Source organism: Apis cerana, linkage group LG2 (genome assembly GCF_029169275.1).
Source record: "Apis cerana isolate GH-2021 linkage group LG2, AcerK_1.0, whole genome shotgun sequence".
NCBI lineage: Eukaryota > Metazoa > Arthropoda > Insecta > Hymenoptera > Apidae > Apis > Apis cerana.
In genome coordinates this window covers 11,455,071-11,476,538 of record NC_083853.1, presented here as the reverse complement: position 1 = coordinate 11,476,538, position 21,468 = coordinate 11,455,071, and the positions used below count along the sequence as shown (strand labels likewise).

Sequence of the window (21,468 nt, the reverse complement as noted above, 5' to 3'; positions counted from 1 at the left end):
ACAATTGTATCGATCTCGGCGCTAATAAGTAAATATTCATCATTTTCTTCGGACGTTATTAATCTTTCCTTATTCCTACAATATTTAGTAGGTGCCACAAATTGATCGATTGAAACAATATCTGTACTAACTGATGAAATCATTAATAACCAAAAGAAGTTTATTTGTAACATGTTAAGTTAGGTATTAATATTATAATAATACCGCTAAATTCAGAATATAAATTGCTTAATTAATTAATTTTGTAACAATATGCATAATATTATGCATAATATTATGTGAATAATATTATAAAAATATAAACATATATAATTTTATTTATTTAAATGATTTTGTATATTTTTAAATATATTAATTTACATCGAATGTTTAAGTATTTTAAATTGCAATTAAATTAAATTTTATTTTATTGTAGTACGGCATGCTGCGCTCAACTTATTGTACATTTAAAAAATCCGTAAAGTCCGTTTCAATATTCAAAGATTTTTTCTATCCAATCAGAGCGTTTGGAACGATGGAAAAGAACCACTAACGAAATTCACCGCGAAGCGGGCGAGCTCGACGGAAACACATACCCATAATGCATCATTGATAGCAACATGGCGGAGATGATTGAAAGTGAGTAAAAGTTAACTTATTCTTGATAAAATTAATATAATAAGAGTTAATTAAAAAACGAAAAATAATTATATAAGAGTAACAAATGTTTCAAGTTTTATGTTAATAATACATACAATCTTTCTATAACATGTTAATAATCTTAGAGACGGTGTTTTAATTGCGCTCACAAAGGTCTGGTTTAAAATTTCAAAAATGACCAATACACAATTCAAGCGGGACAATGAAGATCTTTACCGTTTGAGGTTTCATTCACTAAACAATACGTCGAAAACAAATACTTGACAATATATTTTATAGTTTTTGCAATATCATTTATTGTATAACTCTATAATTCTAATATGATAAATATACATACTGTTTACGGAACTACATATAAGTTTGGTTATGTCGATAGTTAAGAGCAGAATGATTTTCTTGATTTTTTCCGAATTCTTGATTTTAATATATGTATGTATATTATATTAATAGAATTAAAAAAAGACAAAAAAATTAAATTTTATGATCATATATTAATATTTATATCTCATGTTATATAAAATTTTATACATCACTTTTTTTTATATTATAAATCTTCAAAAACTAAATATATGACATTATCAAAGAGAAATCTTAAAGTTTTTGAAAGTAAAAATAAAATAGAATTTTTATTAAAGTATAGAATTTATATTAATTATTGATTATATCATTTAGTATTTAAATAATTATAAATACAATATTTAGAATTAATAATATATTCTTTTTTAATTATAAAAGATTGAGCGAAATTTGAAATAGAAAAAATAAAAAATTAGTATTATTTTATTATATAAATATATTTTCTTTGATATATGTATGAATAATTTTCTTTTCTTAGGTGAATCAGCTGAAACATTATTATCTATAAAAAATGGAGGATATCCATCAATCGATGAAATTAAAACTGAAGTGATCGATGATGATACAATGGATATGGATGATCAACAAATTTCAAATAATTCAACAGATTCACACATGGACACAGAAGAATCTGATCCAATTCCTGAACTTGGTCCTGCAGCTTTAGGTTTACAAAGAGTAGGTACTCAACCTCCTCCAAAACCAAATCCTCCTAGTCAACCAGTTCAAGTTTTAAATCGAAGAGGAATGCCAGCAAGAATTAGAAAAAAAAATAAATTATTTTATGATGATATATTGGTTAATCATCCTCATCACAGGTACATATTTAATATCATAAATATGTATATTAATATAATATATACTTTAATTAAAGTCATCTATTTTATAGGATCAAAAAGGATCCGTCACATCCAGATGCAAAACATTCTCCTAAAAAAGTATCTAGACCTTCTCCTGCAAAAAAACAAACTAAAATAACTAATGAACCAAGAAAAAATAATAATATATTAAGTCAACCCATATCATCTACAATGACCCCAATTAAACAAGAGAAAGAACCTGATAAACCAATGCAACCTTCATCTCCGGATCGTAAAATTGGACAAAAGATTGGTATGAGATTAAGAAATTTATTGAAATTACCAAAAGCTCACAAATGGGTTTGTTACGAGTGGTTTTATAGTAACATTGATAAGTATGTATGAAAAGAAATGAATACACATACATAAACAATTCAATTTAATAAATTTAAATTTTATTTTCTTATGCAGGACTCTTTTTGAAGGTGACAATGATTTTATGATTTGTTTAAAAGAATCGTTTCCACAATTAAAAACTCGGAAATTAACACGTGTTGAATGGTGCAAGATAAGAAGAATGATGGGTAAACCACGAAGATGTTCACAATCGTTTTTTGAGGAAGAAAGACGAGAATTAGAAAGAAAAAGACAAAAAATTCGAATGTTACAACAAAGAAAAGCTGCAGATATTAATAGTTTTAAAGATTTACCACCAGAAATACCATTACAGTTGGTAATTGGAACCAAAGTTACAGCAAGACTGAGAAAACCACAAGATGGTTTATTCACTGGAAGTATTGATGCTGTGGATACTAGTAATAATACTTACCGAATTACGTTTGAACGTGCTGGCCTTGGAACGCATAGTGTTCCAGATTATGAAGTATTGGTATGTATATATCTATTCTAAAATAAAAATTATCAAAATTCTGTATCATAATAAAAATATATATGCTTATTTATTATTTATAGTCAAATGAACCACCAGAAACAATAAGTGTTGCTTCATTTGCACAAAAATTTAGACCGCGACATGTACAATATGTACCATCTCCACCATATGCTATGAAATTAATGTCACCACGTTTAAACAGTGATCCTTTAATATCAAATGCTTCTGTATCATTGCCAAAGAAATCTCATATTGGTGGAACAATGAATGGTTATCCTTTAAAATTATTAGAATTTATGGTTAAAGTTAATAAAATATTAGCTGCTAAAAAAGTTAAAATAAAGAAGTTAAAAGAAATGAATAGTGAAGCAGAAAAAAGACGATCTTTTGGAGAACCGCTTCCACCAGATTTTGAGAGAAGATATGCAGGGTAAACAGTTATATTTATATTATCTATATATATATCTCTGTTTTTTTATATTTATTGTTTTTCTTTTCTTATTGATATTTCTAATTTTTAGTATTGTGGTTGAATTGGAAAAAATGAATACTGCTTTGCAAGATTTTCTTAATGATATTCAAGAACTTTGTCAAGAAATGGCTCCTGAACCTAGTGTAGCAGCTATGTTAGCTCCTTCTCATCTTCGTGAAAAATGTAGACAGGAAGCTGCAGATATGGTTGCAAGAAATAATATTATTAATGATAAAGAACCTGGAAAAATGTCTCAATTAGTAACAGACTTAACAGCTCTTATGCTTCAAGTAAAAGTAATGCTTTGAATTGCTTTGTTCAATATAAATTTTTTTTAATTTTTTATATAACTTTTTGGTACAATTTTTTTTTTATGTTTTAGAGTTTATCTGATTCGGATCGTAACGCATATGAGTTGAAAGTATTACAAGGCACGATGGAACAAATACGCGCAAAATTAAGTCCACAAAATCAACAGGTTTTTCAAAATTGTGTTGAAATACATATGCAACATATACAATTAGGTCTGGGACAAAGAGGTGCACTGACGCCATTTATGGCTCAAAGAGCTTAGCAAATATGAAAGTAATTTTCATTGATACTATAGAAAAAAGTGTAAAATATTAATATAAATATGAACTATCATACTACAATATTTTATAAGAAAAATCCAACTTTATTTTATTATCTTTTTGTATAGGACATATCATCATTAAGGAGTACCTATCATACTAGAATACATATGTGTGTTCTGTATATACAATAATTCTATAATTGTTTTTTAAGTAATATTCTATAAATGAGTTTTAGAATAATGTGCTGTGCCGTTAATTGCATTAAACATTTAAAAATGTTCATGTTTAAAAAATTTACATGTCAACTTTACGATTTCTACAATAAGAAATTGAAGATAAATAATAATGGCTATTGTAAATAAAGCGTACATTTTGCAGTGGCAGCTTTCATTAAATTTATACAGAAATTTGACATATTATCGCAGTAGGAATGGATAACTTGTAAAAAAAGAATTTAATATTTACTGCTTATGAATAATTTCAAAAATTAATATATAATTAATACATTAGTATTTTGAAAAATAATTTTCAATAACTGTAAATTAGGTATATGCACAAAAATTGCATAACCAATTGTAAATACATTCTAAATGATAAAAAATATGAAAATTTTACATTTATTTTATTCACATTAGCTAAAAATTTTTTATTTATATCAGATGTTTTAGTTTGAGAAATTGTATAAAGTTCAATACAATATGCTAATTTATTTAAAATATGAAATCTTTTTAATGATCCTATTTCTAAAATAGTTATTGATATATTGAACAAAGAATAACACTTATGAAAATCTATCTGATTTCACTTATTATGTTGTCATTATAAATATATTTATATGAATGTTATATCTATTTTTCATGCATATTATATTTTTAATAAAATAGATGTAAATAATCTTAATTCATACATACATGTGCAATATTAATATTAATAATTCTAATATAAACATTCCTTAAAATAATAAATATATTTTTATATTCATAAAATAAGTAATATTAAAAATAGACTATGATTTGAAAATTCATAATTTTTTTTTGTATTTTTTTTCATAATTTTCAATAAAAAATATTTATTTCGATACTAAATGATAAAGTAAGAATTCTGGTCATTTATAATAAGATATCATAGGAACTATTAAAATTTTTTATAATCAAGAATAAATTAAGGAATGTAAGCTATAATGATCTTAATATTTGTTCTATTTACATAAATTTCTCATATATAAGTAATTTTTATTGGAAAACATGTATTAGACAAGTATATAACATTTTAAACACATAATTCTGTAAACAAAAAATTATACTTGCAGTACATGTATCAAATAACGTCTATGAATTTTAAATATTCTAAATCTGATTTACATTTATTTGTTTTAATTACAATGTCCTTATATTTATATATATTACCCATACCGTACGTGATACCATAACGTACCCTTCGTGCAATAAAAAATAAAAAATATATATAATATATTCTAATTCTATTTTACATGACATGTTATACCAATTCAAGTAAAAATATTACAATGAATACATATAACAACAAAATTGTATTTTTGTTTTCAAAAAATTATTGGTTACTATTCAGCATAATTTTGTTTCTTCTTTTTTCAATGGCATTTATAATTACTTATTTATAATTTCTATTTTTTTTTTTCATTTTTTATGTTTATTAAGTGCTTCTAATAATTTATCAGCATCTTCATCTGTTTTTACTCTTAATAAAACTGGTACTGGAGGTGGTGTAGAATCAGGTAAAGGTAAACAAACCAACATTATTGTATTTTTATTCATACGTTTTGTTGGTATACTCTCTGTTAGTAAAGTATTGAGCAATAAATTTCCCAAAGAAGTTTCTGCGCGCACTAATAACTGTGTTTTTTCATTTGGAGTTGGTTTTAAAAACAACATTCCAACACCTCTGTCAGTAAAATTACCATCTTTTTTAACAAAAACTTTACATCTGCAAAAAAATATAAAAATATGCATTTAAATTTTAATTTTAAATTAATGCATTTTTTTTATATTAGTTAAAAAATATTTAATATGATACCTTTGTTCATATATAGCACCTTCTTCTATAACTGGTTTGAATTCTACTTTTGGTGGTTCCTCATCTTCATCATCCTTTCCTTCGCTATCTTCAGGTTCTTGTGGCTTTACTACTTGAGCTCCAAATGTAAATGGTTTTGTACTATAAAATCATGATATTATTAAAATATTTTCATTACATTGAATATTTGAAATAAATTACCTTCCAAAACTAAAACCAGTTGATGTATTATTAGTAGCAGAACTTTGACCAAAGCAGAAGGTTGTTGTATTTGTTGTAGCAAACGAACTAGCAATAGTAGTAGTGGTACTAGTAGTACTAGTAGTTACAGTAGTAGATTTTGAATCCAATTTTGTTTCTTGCTCATCTGATTTATCAGATACAATAGATGGTTTACTCAAAAATGGATTTTTTTCAGAATTTGAACTTCCAAATATATTTTTGCTACCAGATTTTTGATCAATATTACCAAAAACAGATTTTTGTATATCTGAGCTTTGATCTGTATTACTAAAAATAGATTTACCCGTATCTGTAGTATGTTCTGATTTTCTAAATATAGATTTAGAGCCTGCACTAATGTTGCCAAAAATTGATTTTTCAGGTTTCCATTCTGTTGAACTAAAAGGAGATTTTGAATTTGTTACTCCAAATGGAGAACTCTCAAGTTTTTTTTCTGTGTTTGTAGATTCCTTATTATCACTACTGTGTATAGATTGTGTTTGCGAAGATTTCTCAATTTCATTTCCATGTTTACTTTCTATTTCTTTAAGATACTTTTCATAATCCTTAAAAATTGGAGTCAAAATACAAAATGGATTTGCATCAACATGAGTTTTAATCCATTGTGCTACACTTTCATTTAATCCCTTTAATTTAGCAAAATAATCAGAAGATTTTTTTAATGTATTTTGATCTTCTTGATCAGAAGTACTATTTTTACTACTACATGTAGGTGATGATGTTTGTATTTCTGTATTCTCTTTTTTGTTTGTTCCATTTTCATTAGTTTTTGAAGTTTCATTATTTGTAGAAGACTTGTTTATATTTGTAATTGTTTTAGATGATGTGTCATTAGTATTTATAGTATTATTATTAGCTAAAAAGCTAAATGGCGAAGCATTTGTCGAAGTTGTTGTTTTAAAACCTGTAAATGTACCAAATGCACTTCTAGTAGTGTCCTGAAAAATATTTTAAATAAAGTTATATATATATTGCAAGATAAATAATATAAGGATGAAGATATTTACTTCTGTATTTTGTAAACGTCTTTTAGCTTTTTTAACAATACGTTTTTCCATTACATCATCAGGAGCTTTTTTAAATGTACCTGCTTCTTCAGGTTTTTCTTCATCATCCCAGTTATCATGGTTTAAATCTGTAGTTGCAGGCCTTTTACCAGCCATTTCTGTAAACATATTCTACAAATATACTCATTACTGTTTTTTCCTGTATTTCTTCTTTTTTTTATGAAAAACAAAATAAAAAATTAAATGTGAATTGTCATGATTAATAAAATATTTAAATTAACATATATTTTTTAAATTAAAAAAGTTTAATTTCATAAAGTTTATATATATTATATAGCCATATAATAATCGATTTAATAGCAATTGAAATAAGAAATATACAAGTTTTTAGTGACATTATATTATATTAAATAATTATAATTTAATTTTAATTTAAAAAAAAATGAAATGTTTATTTTTAAATATATCGAAAACTTGCAATATAACCTCATAAATTACTAAAATAGAAAGTATCGATTTTTTAATGTAATTGAAAAATAAATAGAATTATATATTATAATATTTACCAAAATAAACTCAATTATATAAAAAACTTAATTAAAACAAATTCAATATACTTATATTAAAGTACGTACTTAATATACATAAGAATTTACACTTGAACGCTAAACACAATTTTCAGTTCTGCGCATGCGTTTTTTTCAATCATGGTCGTACTATATATCCAATGAAGAAACTAAATCTTAAAAGGTTAAACGACAAAATTATAATATTTTAAGTTCTATTTTACGTAACGTGTATATGATATAAACTTATTTCAAACTCTAAATACTACAGTAAGGTAATGGAATTGTTTTCGATATAATTCTGAACAAAATCATCATTATAAATTTGTAGATATTTCCATAATTTAAACATAATAATTTCATATAATTATTAAGCTTAAATTTATTAATTTTCTATATTTATGAAAATATATATAAAAGTACAATTAATTAATATAGATTACACAGAACAATTGAACAATTTATATATTTTGCAATTTATCTTGATATTTATTAAATTTGTGTATAATTTCAAATTATACATAATTATGAATTAGTAAAAAAAGTTTGAAATTATATTTTCTAATGTTAGAAAGTTGCCATTATGTTATATTTTTTAATGTCTTTATATTTTTAATATTTTTTGCGTTTTGATCCTTTTTCATAAAATATAAAAATTTTCAAAGAAAGTTCTGGATTGTGGATAAAACAATAATAATTTAAATTGTTTAAATGATGATATTTAAGTGTAAAGATAATTTTTTATATCATAAATGAATTTTCATAAATCAAGAAAGAAATATATTATATTAAATATATATATGTATTAAACTAGCCTATAAGCCCATAAATATGTAATGAATGATCACGTGGTATATTGTCACGTGCAAACGATCAATTTAAATTTGATATTTTTTTATATATTCTTTATTTAATTTACATAATAAAATTTGTAATATCTTGATAATATTTTTATGTGATTAAAATTAATAATTTAATAAATTTCTATTATAGTTTGCAAATGAAATAAATATTACATAATGTATTTTTCTGGAATATAATAATTTTTTCCATTATAATATTAAATATATATTGAACATACATTTATTTAAATTATTCTAACTATTAAAATCGTAGTTTTATAATTCTAGATATATCAATATTTTATAAATATAAATATAAATATATATATATATATATATATATATATATATACATATACATTATAATAAATACTACATTATAAGAACTTTATATTACGTATAAAAATGAAAATATAAATGATTTATTTATTGTAATTTATATAAAAATTTAATTATTTCAAGTGTAAAAATTAAATAAGCAAATTTTTCGATGCAATTATTAATTTAATTTCATATTCATTAAAAATTTTAATATTAGCCATATTTTAACTTATCTTTAAGTACGGAAACTAAAACATATCTTCGGATTTCAGAGAACGAGCGTGTCTATCATGAACAACGTTTCATTTCATAATCGCAAATACTATGGTGGCGCCACTATCGCCGGCATTACCAACGTTCACTATCATAAAAGATCTACTTCAAGGAAATGTTTTCTTTGAACATCCTGTGTTTTCGTAAATTTGTAAGCATAGTTCATAGTGATCGACAATCATATGCAAACAATGCATATAATAAAATTGTAATATAGAGTGATAAGTTTTTTCACGTGGTACATGTACCGGTTATAAGCTTGGCGCGAAAACTTTCTTTCAAGGAGCGCGTCGGATCCCTGGGCATACAATATAGCAAGAGGAACGAAGAAAGGAAGAAAGAGAAAGAGAGAAGGATCGAGGGTAAGGGCCAGGGGTGTCAGGGGATCTCGAGCAACTTGGCACGTCCGTGTACGGAGGCAACAGTGCTGGTGGCAGCACAGACGCTCGTTGATGAGCGAACAATTCACTTTGGTGTGCGGTTTCGCGACGTTGTTTCGTCTCATCAGTGTCGTGAAATAAGGGTGTACGTACGTAACGAAGCGATAAAATGTGTCTGTGACATTTTTACCTGTTCGTTTTTCTTAAGTTAAAACGATCAAGTGTCGTTGCGGTGGCTCGAAGAGTTAGTGGCTGGTGCGCGCCGTGCGTGCGGTTGATCAGAGCGTATACCGCTGCTCTCGTCGATTTGGTGGGAGAGTGAGAGTGAGAGGGAGGAGGGGTTTCCCGTCCTCCTCTTCTCTCGCTAAAATCGGCCGGATTTTTGAACAGGGAGGAAAAACGAATAATCACAATACAAAAATATGGAGATATCGAAGAGTTTGCAAGAAGAAATACTCACTGTGCAAACTAAACTGAAAAATGCCATACGCGATCATCAGGTGAGTCCCGCGACTATGCATGTATGTCGATAACGATTTAAAGATTGAGAGTACGAAGCCGAACGAACGAATGAGCGAATAACTTATCGAATGATTTTTACCTAACTACTTCTTATTTCTTTTAATACATTATTTCCTATCGATTAAGAAATAGAGATTGCACCTTATAGATAAATAATCGACTTAAAAAGTAAAATAGTTTTTGAACAATTTTAATGTATCTTTTGAATATAATTCGTTATTTTTAAAAAATTTTTGCAAAGTAAAGACGAATTAAACATATATTAAAGTTTTTATTAAACAAATTCTTTTTGTGACTCAGTTTCCTCGGCATTCCCACGCACAATGCGTGCACAAACGCATGTACGCATCCAGCATGTACGCGCGCGCGTGCATAAATGCACACCTCCTATACTATATTTATGGAACATGTTATTTCAATATAAATTCTTCGAAGTTTCATAAAACGATCATCCTGATCAAAGATGTCCGGTTTATACGAGACACGAACAGAAACTAAGTTACTAATATGGCATACATTTCCTTTCGATCTATTTTATAAAAGTATCCCTTTCACTCGTATCGTTTGTAAACTGTGTGCACTCTTCGGTTACGTTGCGCGTTATCGAAAGTGAAAGAAGCGTAACAAGTTCCAAGAGAACTTTTGCTTGCTTTTAATCATGTTATAAGTTTTCACCGTGCAATGGTCATTTTTTTTTTACGAATCGTATAAACTCGAAGGTGAACGAGTGTTCAGACCTTAACCTTTGTAGGTAGAGTGCTTCGACCGATGCGTCGCATGACTTTGAGAACCAATATTCTATCTCTCTCTTTCTCTCTCCCCTCTCTCTCTCTCTCTCTCTCTTCTCACTCTCTCACTCGCTCGTTCATTCAGTTACTCACTTGTTTAGTAAATCTCTCTCTCTTTTTTTCTTGTTTACCCTAACTTCTATAGTCCTATATTCTTTCTCATATTCTTTCCCTTTTTCTTATTTTGTCTTTGTCTAGTTCACTCTTCTTTTTTCAATTATTGATATAAATCTTAATTTAATCATGTTGTATGTCTAATATTTTTCATTAAATATGACAATTTTCATTATATTTTATTACATATATATTATTTTTTGTTATTTTTATTTTTACTTTTTACAGTTTAATCTTAGATTTATTAACAAATTTATTTGTTAATAAATAATGCATAAAATAAATTAAGAAACGGATTTAAATAAATATTTTCAATATAGTAATAGAACTAACTCTTATTTAAAATTTGTTTTAACGTTCTTTTTGCTGTTGTAGTATAAGTTATATATTATAAATGACTAGAGTCAAGGTATTCTATCGACTCCGAATATATATGTCGAAGAACTATAAACCAATATTATCGAATTGTATATAATGCGAACATTCGTTTTGTCTCTTTACTGTAAACTTTTATTAACAAGTTGTAACGCTAGGGGGATATGTGCGCAATGGGGAAAAGTTTGTTCGCGCACGATCGGTATTCTGCCCTGCTCTACCGACCTTGTCTGGTCTAACTGTTCGAAATCGAATTTTTTTGTCCAAGCAAGAATATAGAGTGTATATTTAACCTATACTTTTCGAATATTGATTTCAATCAATATTGATCTCATTGAAATTAATTTATTTTTTAATATAATAATACAAAATATTTTAAATATCTGATAGAGGATTATTAATTACATTAAGGGTAGAAATTTATCAATTTGATTGAATTACAACAATATTTATGAACCGGATAAAACTAACCTCGTTGATAGATATTTGAGTTACATATTTCTCGTTGATTATCGAGAAAGAAATAGATACTTAATGATATTATTTCTTAAATTTCATGTTAAAAATATTTCATTTTAAAAATATCTTTCAAATCATATATATCATACAGAGTCAAAGTGGTATGTAACATTCTATACTTCATATGCGTTTATTTTAATATTGCATCGATATATTAATAAACATATATACAATATATTTATTTTTATTTTGAACGTGAATACTTCGGTATCAACAAGAATCAATACGATTCTTGTTGAAGATTTTTTTTTCTCTTGTTTACTATTATTAGACTAAAAGTAGTTACTATGAAACGAAATTCTCTCAAAATTATTTTTCAATTGCTAAATAACATTAGAAAGAAGAAAAGAAACTTTTAACCACGCAAAATTATTCATTTGATCATTTGTACACATTTTCTAATTCGATCGACACACAATATTACGATAATTGCGTCATTGCGCCGCAAAAGAGACGCCACAGACGCGTGTACAAAAGCATAGCGACAGAGGATGTTCTGAATTGAATATTTGAATCATCTTTGAAATTATAACTAATCTAAAAATTTTCTTTTTTAATTTCAGATTTGCGTGGGTAAATTGAAGGATGATCCAAATGTAAGTCGCTTATTTTTATTAATTTTACAAATTCGAATTTAGAACATAAAGTATACTTCAGAAAAATTATAATATGTAATTTATATTATATGTAATACTTTTACATACTTACCGAAAAATCAAATCACTGTTAGTAATATTTTTATCTTTATTATAATTGATTTGCTGTATTTAAAATATTAAGTAGTTGTGATTTATTTGCTATTTGATATATTGATATTCTTTGAGATAAAGTTTTTTTATTGATTAAAAATCGAAAATATAAGATTTTTTATCCTTTCCAAATTACATTTTTTTTTAAAGAAATGAAATTAATTTACAAATATTATATTATTACGTATTTAAATTACTTGATCGATTTTTATTGATGATTAATTCTTATGTCATGGTTGTAATTTATACGAATGCGTGAATTCTTATAACAGCGAAATTTATAACAAATTATGTTTGTATTTAATCAAATTTATTTCATTTCTTTATTATGCGTTATTATTATGCATTATTAAGAAAACAATCTATATATATTTATATATCTATTTTATAAAATATATCTAATCAAAAAATTTTTTTCATTTTGCAGAATACAGATATCCTTGGTCAGATACAAAAGATTCACTTGCATATCGTATCTTTGGGAAGGTGCCAGGTAAGTTGAAGATCGATTTCCTCGAGCTTCAGTCTTTCGCGATGATCCAGAGCAGGCTTGTTCGTAGACGTTCCATATTTATGTTTGTCTGTTATATGCAAATAGAAACGATATCACATTAAAGTATCCTACCGATAACGGATCGTCTAGGAAACGTTTTAAAATCATGACGATCAATGTTCCTGATTTCATATAAATACCCAATTCGATCGATAGATGCATCGCACAAGAGAAATGCTTTAAAGATAATATAATAATTAGAATGAGTTAACATTATCTATTTCAGTGATCTTATTTATCATGATGTAGATTATATTTAATGAAAAAAATATGTTAATAATTTTCAATCTACTATTTCAAATTTTATTAAAAATTAGATTAATTTTATATAAAGATATATTACTTTCTAATGATAAAATACTGTTGAAACAAAATAATTTTTAAGTTTGGGATATACATAATTGTTTTAATCGTAAATCAATTTTCCATCTCTCACGAATTTCCCACATATTATGGAATTAAATGTCTATGTATCAATTTTGTGTGCTAGATTTATAATTTTTTCATAAGACATTCGTTAAAATGATTAATATATAATTGTAATTAAATGATAAATTCATTGAGTTTATCATTTTGTCAAACTTTGTTGATCGAAGTCGAATAGTCAGACTTTTTCCTTGTTCACATACACGTTTCTTTTCTGGCCTTTCATAAAGTTATTCTACCACGTTACCACGTGACTGTTACATTATCATAAACTCATATCGCATTTAGTAACAATATCATATTTCCTAATTGAGAAACATATGAATCGAATACAGGAACTTTTGATAAAATTAAAATTATAATTATAATGAAGGTTATATTTATCAAAATAAAAAATAATTAATTGCTTGTAATTAATTATTTAAAAAAAACATGCACGATATCGCGTTAAATTATAGAAATCACTAGCGGGTTTCTTTTTTGGATTCGTGAATCGACGCGAAGAATCGATAACGGGGCTAGTGTTGCCTGAAGATGGTCTGGTGGATGCGCTTTGCTATCGCCCAGCATCCTTTTCTAAACATTTTCACAGTGATCCCGTCGATATGGATGCGCCTCTTTCTTTCCTCTTTATATCTTCGTGTTTCTCCCAGAGTCTCTTTCTTCTTCTGGCTCTTCTGGTTATTTTTCTTCTTTTTTCATGTTAGCAATAAACGACCGATCCAGGTAGATTGCTGTCGAAGCAAAGGAGATACGTAAACGGATAGAAATGGATAAAGATAGAGTAACCGGGAGTAAAAGAGACGGACATGTATAGAGATACACGTGGAGGGGGTGAGTAGGGGGCTGCACCGGCGAGTATGAGATTGAGAGAGATGTCGGACAGAGAATGTACAGGAAAGAGAGAGAGAACGAATGGAACTTGGGTGAAAAGGAAGCAGAGTAGGGGTCGGGCAGAGGCGGAGGGGCTCAATCAATAAAATGTCCCGCAGAAACATTTTCAGCTCTTTACGAAATCTCCACGTTTTTTCCCTTTCTTCTTTTTTCGCTTCTTTTTGGTCTCCATCTTGGCACGTCGTCCTGTTTTTCCAATTACTTTCCACGCTCATTTGGAAATCGCTCTCTAATTATTGTTTATTGTATTTCAAATTAATTTTTATTTTTGAAAACTTCTGGAAAACGATTTCTGTATTATATATGTCGAAGAAAAATCGTTGATAAATTTTAAAAAATTATTAATTTACTTATCTATCAAAATAATCAAATTTTTTTCGCTTTAATGGCGAAATTTTTGTTTTTTATATTTTTTCTTTATTAAATATTAATTATCATGTACAAGAGACTTAAAATTTTAAATATGTCAAATGTTTTGACATATGTCAAATATTTTATATAGGATTTTTTTTTTAAATAATTTATATTGTTTTATCATAATTGAAGATAATAGAAAGGCATAAAAATTTTCTTGGTAGAATGTATATTTGAATGATTTTTTTATAATAAACTATTCATTGATTTTTCTTTTGCATTAATAACATGTTGCTTTTGATATTTAAAAGGAATATTTTCTTAATTCGTTGCGCTTGATAAGAGTATATTTACTCGCAACGTAACAGCAATATGCATTCATATTTAAACGATCTGCAACGCACAGTCTGCCAAGAAAGTTTTCTATGATCATCATTGACCGAAGTTCTCATACTCATAATTTCCTATCTCAATACGCAGAAGCAAGTTGTCCAGCGGCTGCGCAAAGAGGTCGAAACATTTAAAGCGGAGAATGCAAACGGGGCAAAAGTTTCCATCGCATCGCTTCTTGGCTTGAATAACAATAATCATATTACAAATAACAATGAAAGTAAACTTAAGACCGGCAATGATTTTTCTACGAAGAATTCGAAAGAAGACTACGAAGAGATTGTTAGAAATGGAGATGTTCCTTCACCTACCCGCAATCTCGCACCTATCAAGTGAGTCTTATTGTTAATTATTAGATTTCAAATGATTTTTTAGAGTTGATAATACAAATTTTTCTTATATGGAACTTAATACAGAGTTTATTATTTTAGGGAACGATCCAGTTCAGTGGAGACAATTTCCGGTGAGGATGACGTTATTGAAGTTTCTATGGACGAAAATTCCAATGAAAAATCCGAAAAAGAAGAATCAGAGGAATGTAAAATAGAGTCAACTGAAAAACTTAATTTCTTAAATGCTCTTGGTCTTATTACTACTACAACATGTGCCGAATTACAAAACAAAAGAGCTGAAAGAAAACGTCGTAGCACTGCAAATCCACAATTTGTTTATTCCAGTCTTGAAGTGCCAACGGTGAATACCGGAGAATTTTCTCTTTTTTAATTGAATTGTATTTTGATATCTAATGTTTCGATATCTATGTTTTATATTTTAGAAACGAAAACGACACTCGTACCTGCAATCTGGAAATGTTCCGCAAACTCGTCAAACAACCGCGCGTATGAATGGTCCATCGCCACCTCCTGTAAAAGTTGTGCCACCAAAATCCATATCACCACCAACGACTAGGACTGTGATGAAATCTTTAATTCCGGTGCAAAAATCCACCACGCGACCGAATATACTTAGAAATGTCACGGAAAGTAAAGTTTTTCCTAATAAAAACAAGATTGAAAACGGACCCACTCAAATTCAGTTACCTGTATCTACTGTAAAGTCCGTTCAATCGATTGGCAACAAAGCAGTTCACATACCAGGTTTACCTTCCAGTCTGACTATCGAGAGGATCAGCAGTGATTCAGCAGTCTGCATAAGTTGTAGAAATCCAGGTATGTGATCAATCTTATTTCATATTTGTGCGTTTCTCTGTATTATAAATACTTATCAAAATTTGGTTCAACAGGAACATTAACAGTATGTGAAAATTGTGCATCAAATTACCACGTATCTTGCCATTCTGTATCTCCGGCGCCACCAAGAATATGCCCAAAATGTGCGTTAATAGAAGAAGAAGAAATTGACGACGGTGACGAAGGAGAGGAAGAAGGACGTCCCTCATTTAAAAAAAATGAGGAATTCGGTAAAGCGTCTTTGGTTTTTCGGAAGATTTCTACTTGTAGTATAAAGTTTATCGTGATTGACAAAAAAGTTCTTGTTTCCTGCAGACACTAGCTTTTATGAATGTTCGTGGCACGCTTATCTCATTTCGCGGCGGCACCGTCCGGGATCATTCGATGTGTAGTGATACACTCTTGATAATAAAAGAAAAAACAAATATATATATGTATATGTATATATGTATATGTATATATATATATGTATATATATGTATATGTATATATATATATGTATATAAAATAAAATAAAATAAAAATAAAGCGGCACTTTTGATTATATTTAATAATCAGAAGCGTACATTTTTATGTATGCGATAGAAAAGAGTTTCACGCGCAAAATATAATGAAAAAAAGTACTTATAGATAATGCAAACAAATTGTATGAAAGAAGAGCAGGAAATTGTGTAACATGGGTCCACAATTTCTAGATTTAACGTGCAACGAGGTATCGCAGCGTTGCCGCAGACTTTATTGACCGTAAGCACACAGAGAGAATAAACGAGAGAGCAGCCTGCCGGAAGAAGTGTCGCGAGTGAAACCGGCTTCTCAAATACAGCAGAAGAATTTGCAATTAAGAAGAACTTTTTGGTCGATCGTCAGTAATAGGGCACAAAAAAGCAACGTGTATTGAACGCGAAATATCTTGCAGAGGAGAAAGAGAGAGAAAGATATGAGCTGCGCAAGCGAAACTCGGATCTGAGATTGCAGGTTTACGAGTTGGAAAAACGCTCACAACTACTCGGCCAGTCCCTTCAGGTTCGTCCTGTGGCCTGCGTAGAAAGAAATTCACAAATTTTTTTTCATTTGGAATGCTATTCAGTTAATGAAATTATACGCAAACATTTTCTATCTTTTGTTTTTTCATCAGTGAGAACCTGCAAGATCTCTACGTTTTTCTTGTTCATTTTATTTTCGAAAGACGTATCGATTTTTTTATAACGAAATTTATTTTTTGGTTCATAAAAAAATCGATTCATTTGACTTTATAATTATTTTCGTGTTATTACTGTAGAGTTTGTATATATATATATATATACAGTTATAAATTTGATCGTTTTCTTTTATATAAATTATTCATACAATTTGTAAAATTGTTTATCTACAGTAATAATTTTGTTCGTTAATCCGTGAAAGTATGTAATGCACGATGCTTCCTTCACCTACAACTTGAACTTCAATGTTTTATAAAAAAAACTAGTTTCAATGTTTCGTCTTCTTAAATTTAAATTATGTATTGCTTATGTTATTCGTCTTAGTAAACCTAGTTAATTGTCAAATATAGAATCGTGTATGAAAAATGTTAAAAAAAAAAAAAAAATAGCGCGTGTAAATATTATAAGGAAAATATTTCAAGTTAAATTTTGTTCCAAGAGCATGTGCATTTTTATCTTGATATTATCAGATAGCAATCGATGTTAATTCTAAGTAATAATATTTTTTTCAGATTTTTTTTTATTACAATAATATATTATTGCTAATTATTTAATTTTTTTTTGACAGCTACAGCAACGCACACGCCAGGAATTATTAGGAAAGCAAGAGAAGACGCAGAGATCTATAAAGCGGCTTGTGGACTTCATAAAACTGATGCAACTCAGAAAAAGCGGGGATTCTCCACATCCCTCGGCATCAGTCAACTTCCCTCCTCAACCTTCCTTATCCCAATCTCCTCCAATAGCGTCAACCAGTCGGACATTGGGTCTACCACAATCAATAGTGACCATCGAGAAAATTCCGTGCCCTACTCCTCCATTGTCCTCAACCAGTTGCCCCGATCGAGTATCGCCTATGTCGACAGGGCAGAGCCTCAAGTGTCCTATGCCTATCAGTTACCAGTCACCAGTGTTCAATCAGAAAAGCATCAGTCATACCTTATCGTTAAAAAAATCACAGAACCAACTAGAAGAACAAATCAGTCTTCCGAAGACCAAAATCATACCACAATGCTCAATTATAAACTGCCAACCACATCAGGCTACAACTCTTGCATTCAGACCGAAATCTCTGTCTCCGACTCCTCTATGCTCATCGGAAAACAATTGTCTGACGCCGTCGGTCGTAACCGTAAAAAGCAAACAAATCGTGCAGTACCCGCCCTCAATCGTATCATCGACACAGAGAACCTCTCCATCACAGCCAAATATCAATTGGAACGATCAACTTTCAATGGAAGAAAATCCAGATCCAGGCAGCCAAGAAATAAATTCGGTATCAATCAATTGCGATCTGCCAGAGCAACAGAAATCCTACTGCCTTCCTACGATAGTACAGAACCCGATAAGCAACTACAAATTACAAAATCAACCGAGCCAGATGAAGCAACCCTGTTCAGTAGTCGTCCAAAGTATAGGCCAAGAACCGGTGGTCTTCTCCACTCATTGTTCTCAGGCCATAACAAGTCCTATATCCTCACCGATAATTCTCGAGAACCACGAGACATCAGCGCAACTAACAAAGATTTCTCAGTCGGTCGGCAACAGTTGTATCATCAAAGCTACCAGCTGGAATCAGGTGAACGAAATGAACCTACGGTCCAATTACAACGTGGTGCCCTCACAAAATTCTTCGAGCACGTGAAATTGGAAGAAGCGCATATACCAGCGCCATCTAGAGCAAAGCTAGTATACAAAAGCGGTACTACTTCCGAAAGGAATGAACTTGAAGTTACGGAAATTACGGATGAAGATACAAATAGTAGCGAATATGTCAATAAAACATCCTTGTCAACTGGTAATTTCGAAGATGATTTCGTTGATCGAGAAGTTAAACAAAATAATTGGCTCTCGAGCAAGATTGTGATGAAAAAAGGACAAAAAAACGACAATGTTATCAAAAATGTCGAAGCAGTTGATTCTGCTACAAATTCGGCAAAATCGAACGATTATGTTACTTATGAACGTAAACATGGCAATACATATGTGAGAGTCGAGTGTGAACCTGACGAAGATGAAGAAGATAACGCATTGACTGATACGTTTCAAGCCGATGTGACTTATACGAGACGCATCGGATCTCTCACAGAAATTGTACCAGAGAATCGGAAGGATCGACAAGATTCAACTTCTCTGTGTAACGCACAAAACAATTTCTTGGAGCTTCGTAACGAGGTCTCAGTTCCTGATGATAAGGCTGATTCCGAGAGACAAGACTTATCTAGTGGCAGACGTTCGACCAGCAGCAGCAGCAATAGCAGCACAAGCGACAGCGATACTCCGGAACAAGCAATGAATGATACTATTAAGTACTCACGACGACGATTATCTGGAAACGAATACAAGGAACGTCTGGGCATTAATGCTGTATCTCCGGAGAGTATGCAAGTGCTCGAGCAATTTGAATCAGCTATGCTGGAAACAGGTTGTAGCAATGCTGCCACTTGCTAGAGTTAGATTAGAATGCGATATTAATTCGCTGATTATGCTCATTGCTGAAATTTTTTCTTTTCGTCGATGAAGTTGATCATTTCTTAAATACTAAGTTTTTTTGTGTGACATACGTTAAGTTTGAAGAAAAGAAAATGCTAATAGTTTCGCGATAAATTCGAATCCGTACACGTTTAGGACGGATTAGATTATTCGTAATCATTACTAAGATTCATAGGCAGTCACTATTTTCTATACTGCCTCGAGAAATTGCAATCGTTCTCGTATCAATGTTCCCACAATAGCGATGATAAGTAATAATAATCATTACGATACTTTAAGAGAATGATTGCCTCATAATGATTATTTTATTAATTTTGTTAGCCATTCGTTTATTTATTGATTGTTGTTCATTAGATTTTTCTCGATCTTTTCTTAGTATTTAACGATTGCGCGAGGACCAAGTTTGAATTTCTTCCAATTTAACGATAATTTGATGACAGAAATTAATCGAAATTGTGAATTATTTGTGTAACATTACACAAATTTATATATTCAGATTGTTAGTTCAGGAATATGATGAAAATTAATGAATAATTATGCAAAATTGTAAACATTTTATTGAGTTTTAAAATGCTTTAAAGTTTATTTCTTTGATATTTTCTATCTCGATGAATAGGAAACACGCACATATCTGACAGATACTGAGCGATTTGTGAAAGGCTTAAAGCCTATGTATGTAAGTCGAGTCATATTACCATACTGCCTTAATAGTAATTTAAAAACGATACTTTTTACGATAATTTCTTATGGATAAGCTCGAGAAACGTGTACATCTCAATAGACTGATTTGAATGTCGCCATATTGAAATTAAGAAGAATGAAGAGGAAGAAAAGATAATCAAAAAGCGTTACCGTAATCGGATACATACATAGATGTAAGGTTGCGTGTACGTTAGGTAGATAAAACGTTATTGAAGTAATTATTATCTTAATTTTATGATTCAGATTTCTTATAAAATGAAGATAAAAAGAACCGATTTTTTCTTTTTTTTTCTTTTCTTTTTTTTTCTTTTTTTTTTTTTTTTTTTTTTAATATTTTACATTGAAGTAAATGTCTCGACGGAACAAAACAAAATGTTTATTTACTATTATTTTAAACGTATGTTGAAAAGCATTTTCTTTGATAAATTAATATAGCAGTATTTACTAAATTTCACTTTATGCTTCACTTTAGGCAGATGTCTTTCAGAAATTACATTGTCGAACATAACGATTTATATATTATATAACGATAAATTAATTACATTATCGTCGAGATAACTTGTCCAATTGAAAATTGGACGTTAAGCAATCGAGTTCGTTCATCTATTTATTCCGTTTTTGTTTTCTTCTTGTGGCAATTACCGCCAGCTTGTCCAATACATTTAAGTAGTGTAAAACAACAAAAATAGAAATTGTTATGCAATGTAGGCAACGAGATTAAAATCGAAATTCGTATTTTTATGAATAAAGTGAAACTGAAATATAAATTCTAGAATGTAAA

General features: G+C 29.1%; 3 protein-coding genes across 11 annotated transcripts; 2 read left to right on the top strand and 1 right to left on the bottom strand.

The window, feature by feature from the left end:
• Positions 1-463: 463 nt before the first annotated feature.
• Positions 464-5,205, top strand: LOC107992969 (protein lin-9 homolog). 5 transcript variants are annotated; one of them, XM_017049110.3, is made up of 8 exons: positions 464-618; positions 1,475-1,814; positions 1,886-2,191; positions 2,268-2,685; positions 2,769-3,118; positions 3,210-3,456; positions 3,543-3,745; positions 3,861-4,645. In XM_017049110.3, exons 1-7 carry the CDS (start codon positions 600-602, stop codon positions 3,732-3,734), a joined length of 1,872 nt encoding a protein of 623 aa, XP_016904599.1. In that variant the 5' UTR covers positions 464-599; the 3' UTR covers positions 3,735-3,745; positions 3,861-4,645. The 5 variants fall into 5 exon arrangements, with proteins under 5 accessions (XP_016904599.1, XP_016904598.1, XP_061927144.1 ...); XM_017049109.3 differs by having other exon boundaries at positions 3,543-5,205; XM_062071160.1 differs by lacking the exon at positions 464-618 and adding an exon at positions 653-792 and having other exon boundaries at positions 3,543-5,205.
• A 175-nt stretch (positions 5,206-5,380) lies between these two features.
• Positions 5,381-7,804, bottom strand: LOC107992971 (nuclear pore complex protein Nup50). Of its 4 annotated transcripts, none has more exons than XM_017049112.3 (5): positions 7,673-7,804; positions 7,038-7,208; positions 5,989-6,968; positions 5,788-5,928; positions 5,381-5,697 (listed from the first exon to the last, which is right to left on the bottom strand). In XM_017049112.3, exons 2-5 carry the CDS (start codon positions 7,203-7,205, stop codon positions 5,391-5,393), a joined length of 1,596 nt encoding a protein of 531 aa, XP_016904601.1. In that variant the 5' UTR covers positions 7,206-7,208; positions 7,673-7,804; the 3' UTR covers positions 5,381-5,390. The 4 variants fall into 4 exon arrangements, with proteins under 4 accessions (XP_016904601.1, XP_016904602.1, XP_028520202.1 ...); XM_017049113.3 differs by having other exon boundaries at positions 7,038-7,195; positions 7,673-7,794; XM_028664401.2 differs by having other exon boundaries at positions 7,604-7,725.
• LOC107992968 (uncharacterized) lies at positions 7,763-21,454 on the top strand. Of its 2 annotated transcripts, XM_017049108.3 has the most exons (10): positions 7,763-7,878; positions 9,039-9,190; positions 9,323-9,919; positions 12,301-12,333; positions 12,914-12,979; positions 15,194-15,435; positions 15,535-15,796; positions 15,879-16,272; positions 16,347-16,523; positions 18,061-21,454. In XM_017049108.3, the coding sequence occupies exons 3-10, from the start codon at positions 9,842-9,844 to the stop codon at positions 19,941-19,943; spliced, it is 3,135 nt and encodes a 1,044-aa protein (XP_016904597.1). In that variant the 5' UTR covers positions 7,763-7,878; positions 9,039-9,190; positions 9,323-9,841; the 3' UTR covers positions 19,944-21,454. The 2 variants fall into 2 exon arrangements, with proteins under 2 accessions (XP_016904597.1, XP_061927142.1); XM_062071158.1 differs by having other exon boundaries at positions 9,039-9,919.
• Positions 21,455-21,468: the final 14 nt, after the last annotated feature.

What these genes read in the sequence shown, in the direction of transcription:
- LOC107992969 (XM_017049109.3), top strand. An exon ending in TTCCAGATTATGAAGTATTG is followed by an intron (nt 2,686 to 2,768) that starts GTATGTATATAT and finishes TATTATTTATAG; the next exon opens with TCAAATGAACCACCAGAAAC. An exon ending in CTCTTATGCTTCAAGTAAAA is followed by an intron (nt 3,457 to 3,542) that starts GTAATGCTTTGA and finishes TTTATGTTTTAG; the next exon opens with AGTTTATCTGATTCGGATCG.
- LOC107992971 (XM_017049112.3), bottom strand. Translation starts at nt 7,205, where the DNA reads ATGTTTACAGAAATGGCTGGTAAAAGGCCTGCAACTACAGATTTAAAC. An exon ending in GACGTTTACAAAATACAGAA is followed by an intron (nt 6,969 to 7,037) that starts GTAAATATCTTC and finishes AATATTTTTCAG; the next exon opens with GACACTACTAGAAGTGCATT. An exon ending in GGTGCTATATATGAACAAAG is followed by an intron (nt 5,698 to 5,787) that starts GTATCATATTAA and finishes ATTTTTTTGCAG; the next exon opens with ATGTAAAGTTTTTGTTAAAA.
- LOC107992968 (XM_017049108.3), top strand. Translation starts at nt 9,842, where the DNA reads ATGGAGATATCGAAGAGTTTGCAAGAAGAAATACTCACTGTGCAAACT. An exon ending in CATAAGTTGTAGAAATCCAG is followed by an intron (nt 16,273 to 16,346) that starts GTATGTGATCAA and finishes TTGGTTCAACAG; the next exon opens with GAACATTAACAGTATGTGAA. An exon ending in TAAAAAAAATGAGGAATTCG is followed by an intron (nt 16,524 to 18,060) that starts GTAAAGCGTCTT and finishes TTTTTTTGACAG; the next exon opens with CTACAGCAACGCACACGCCA.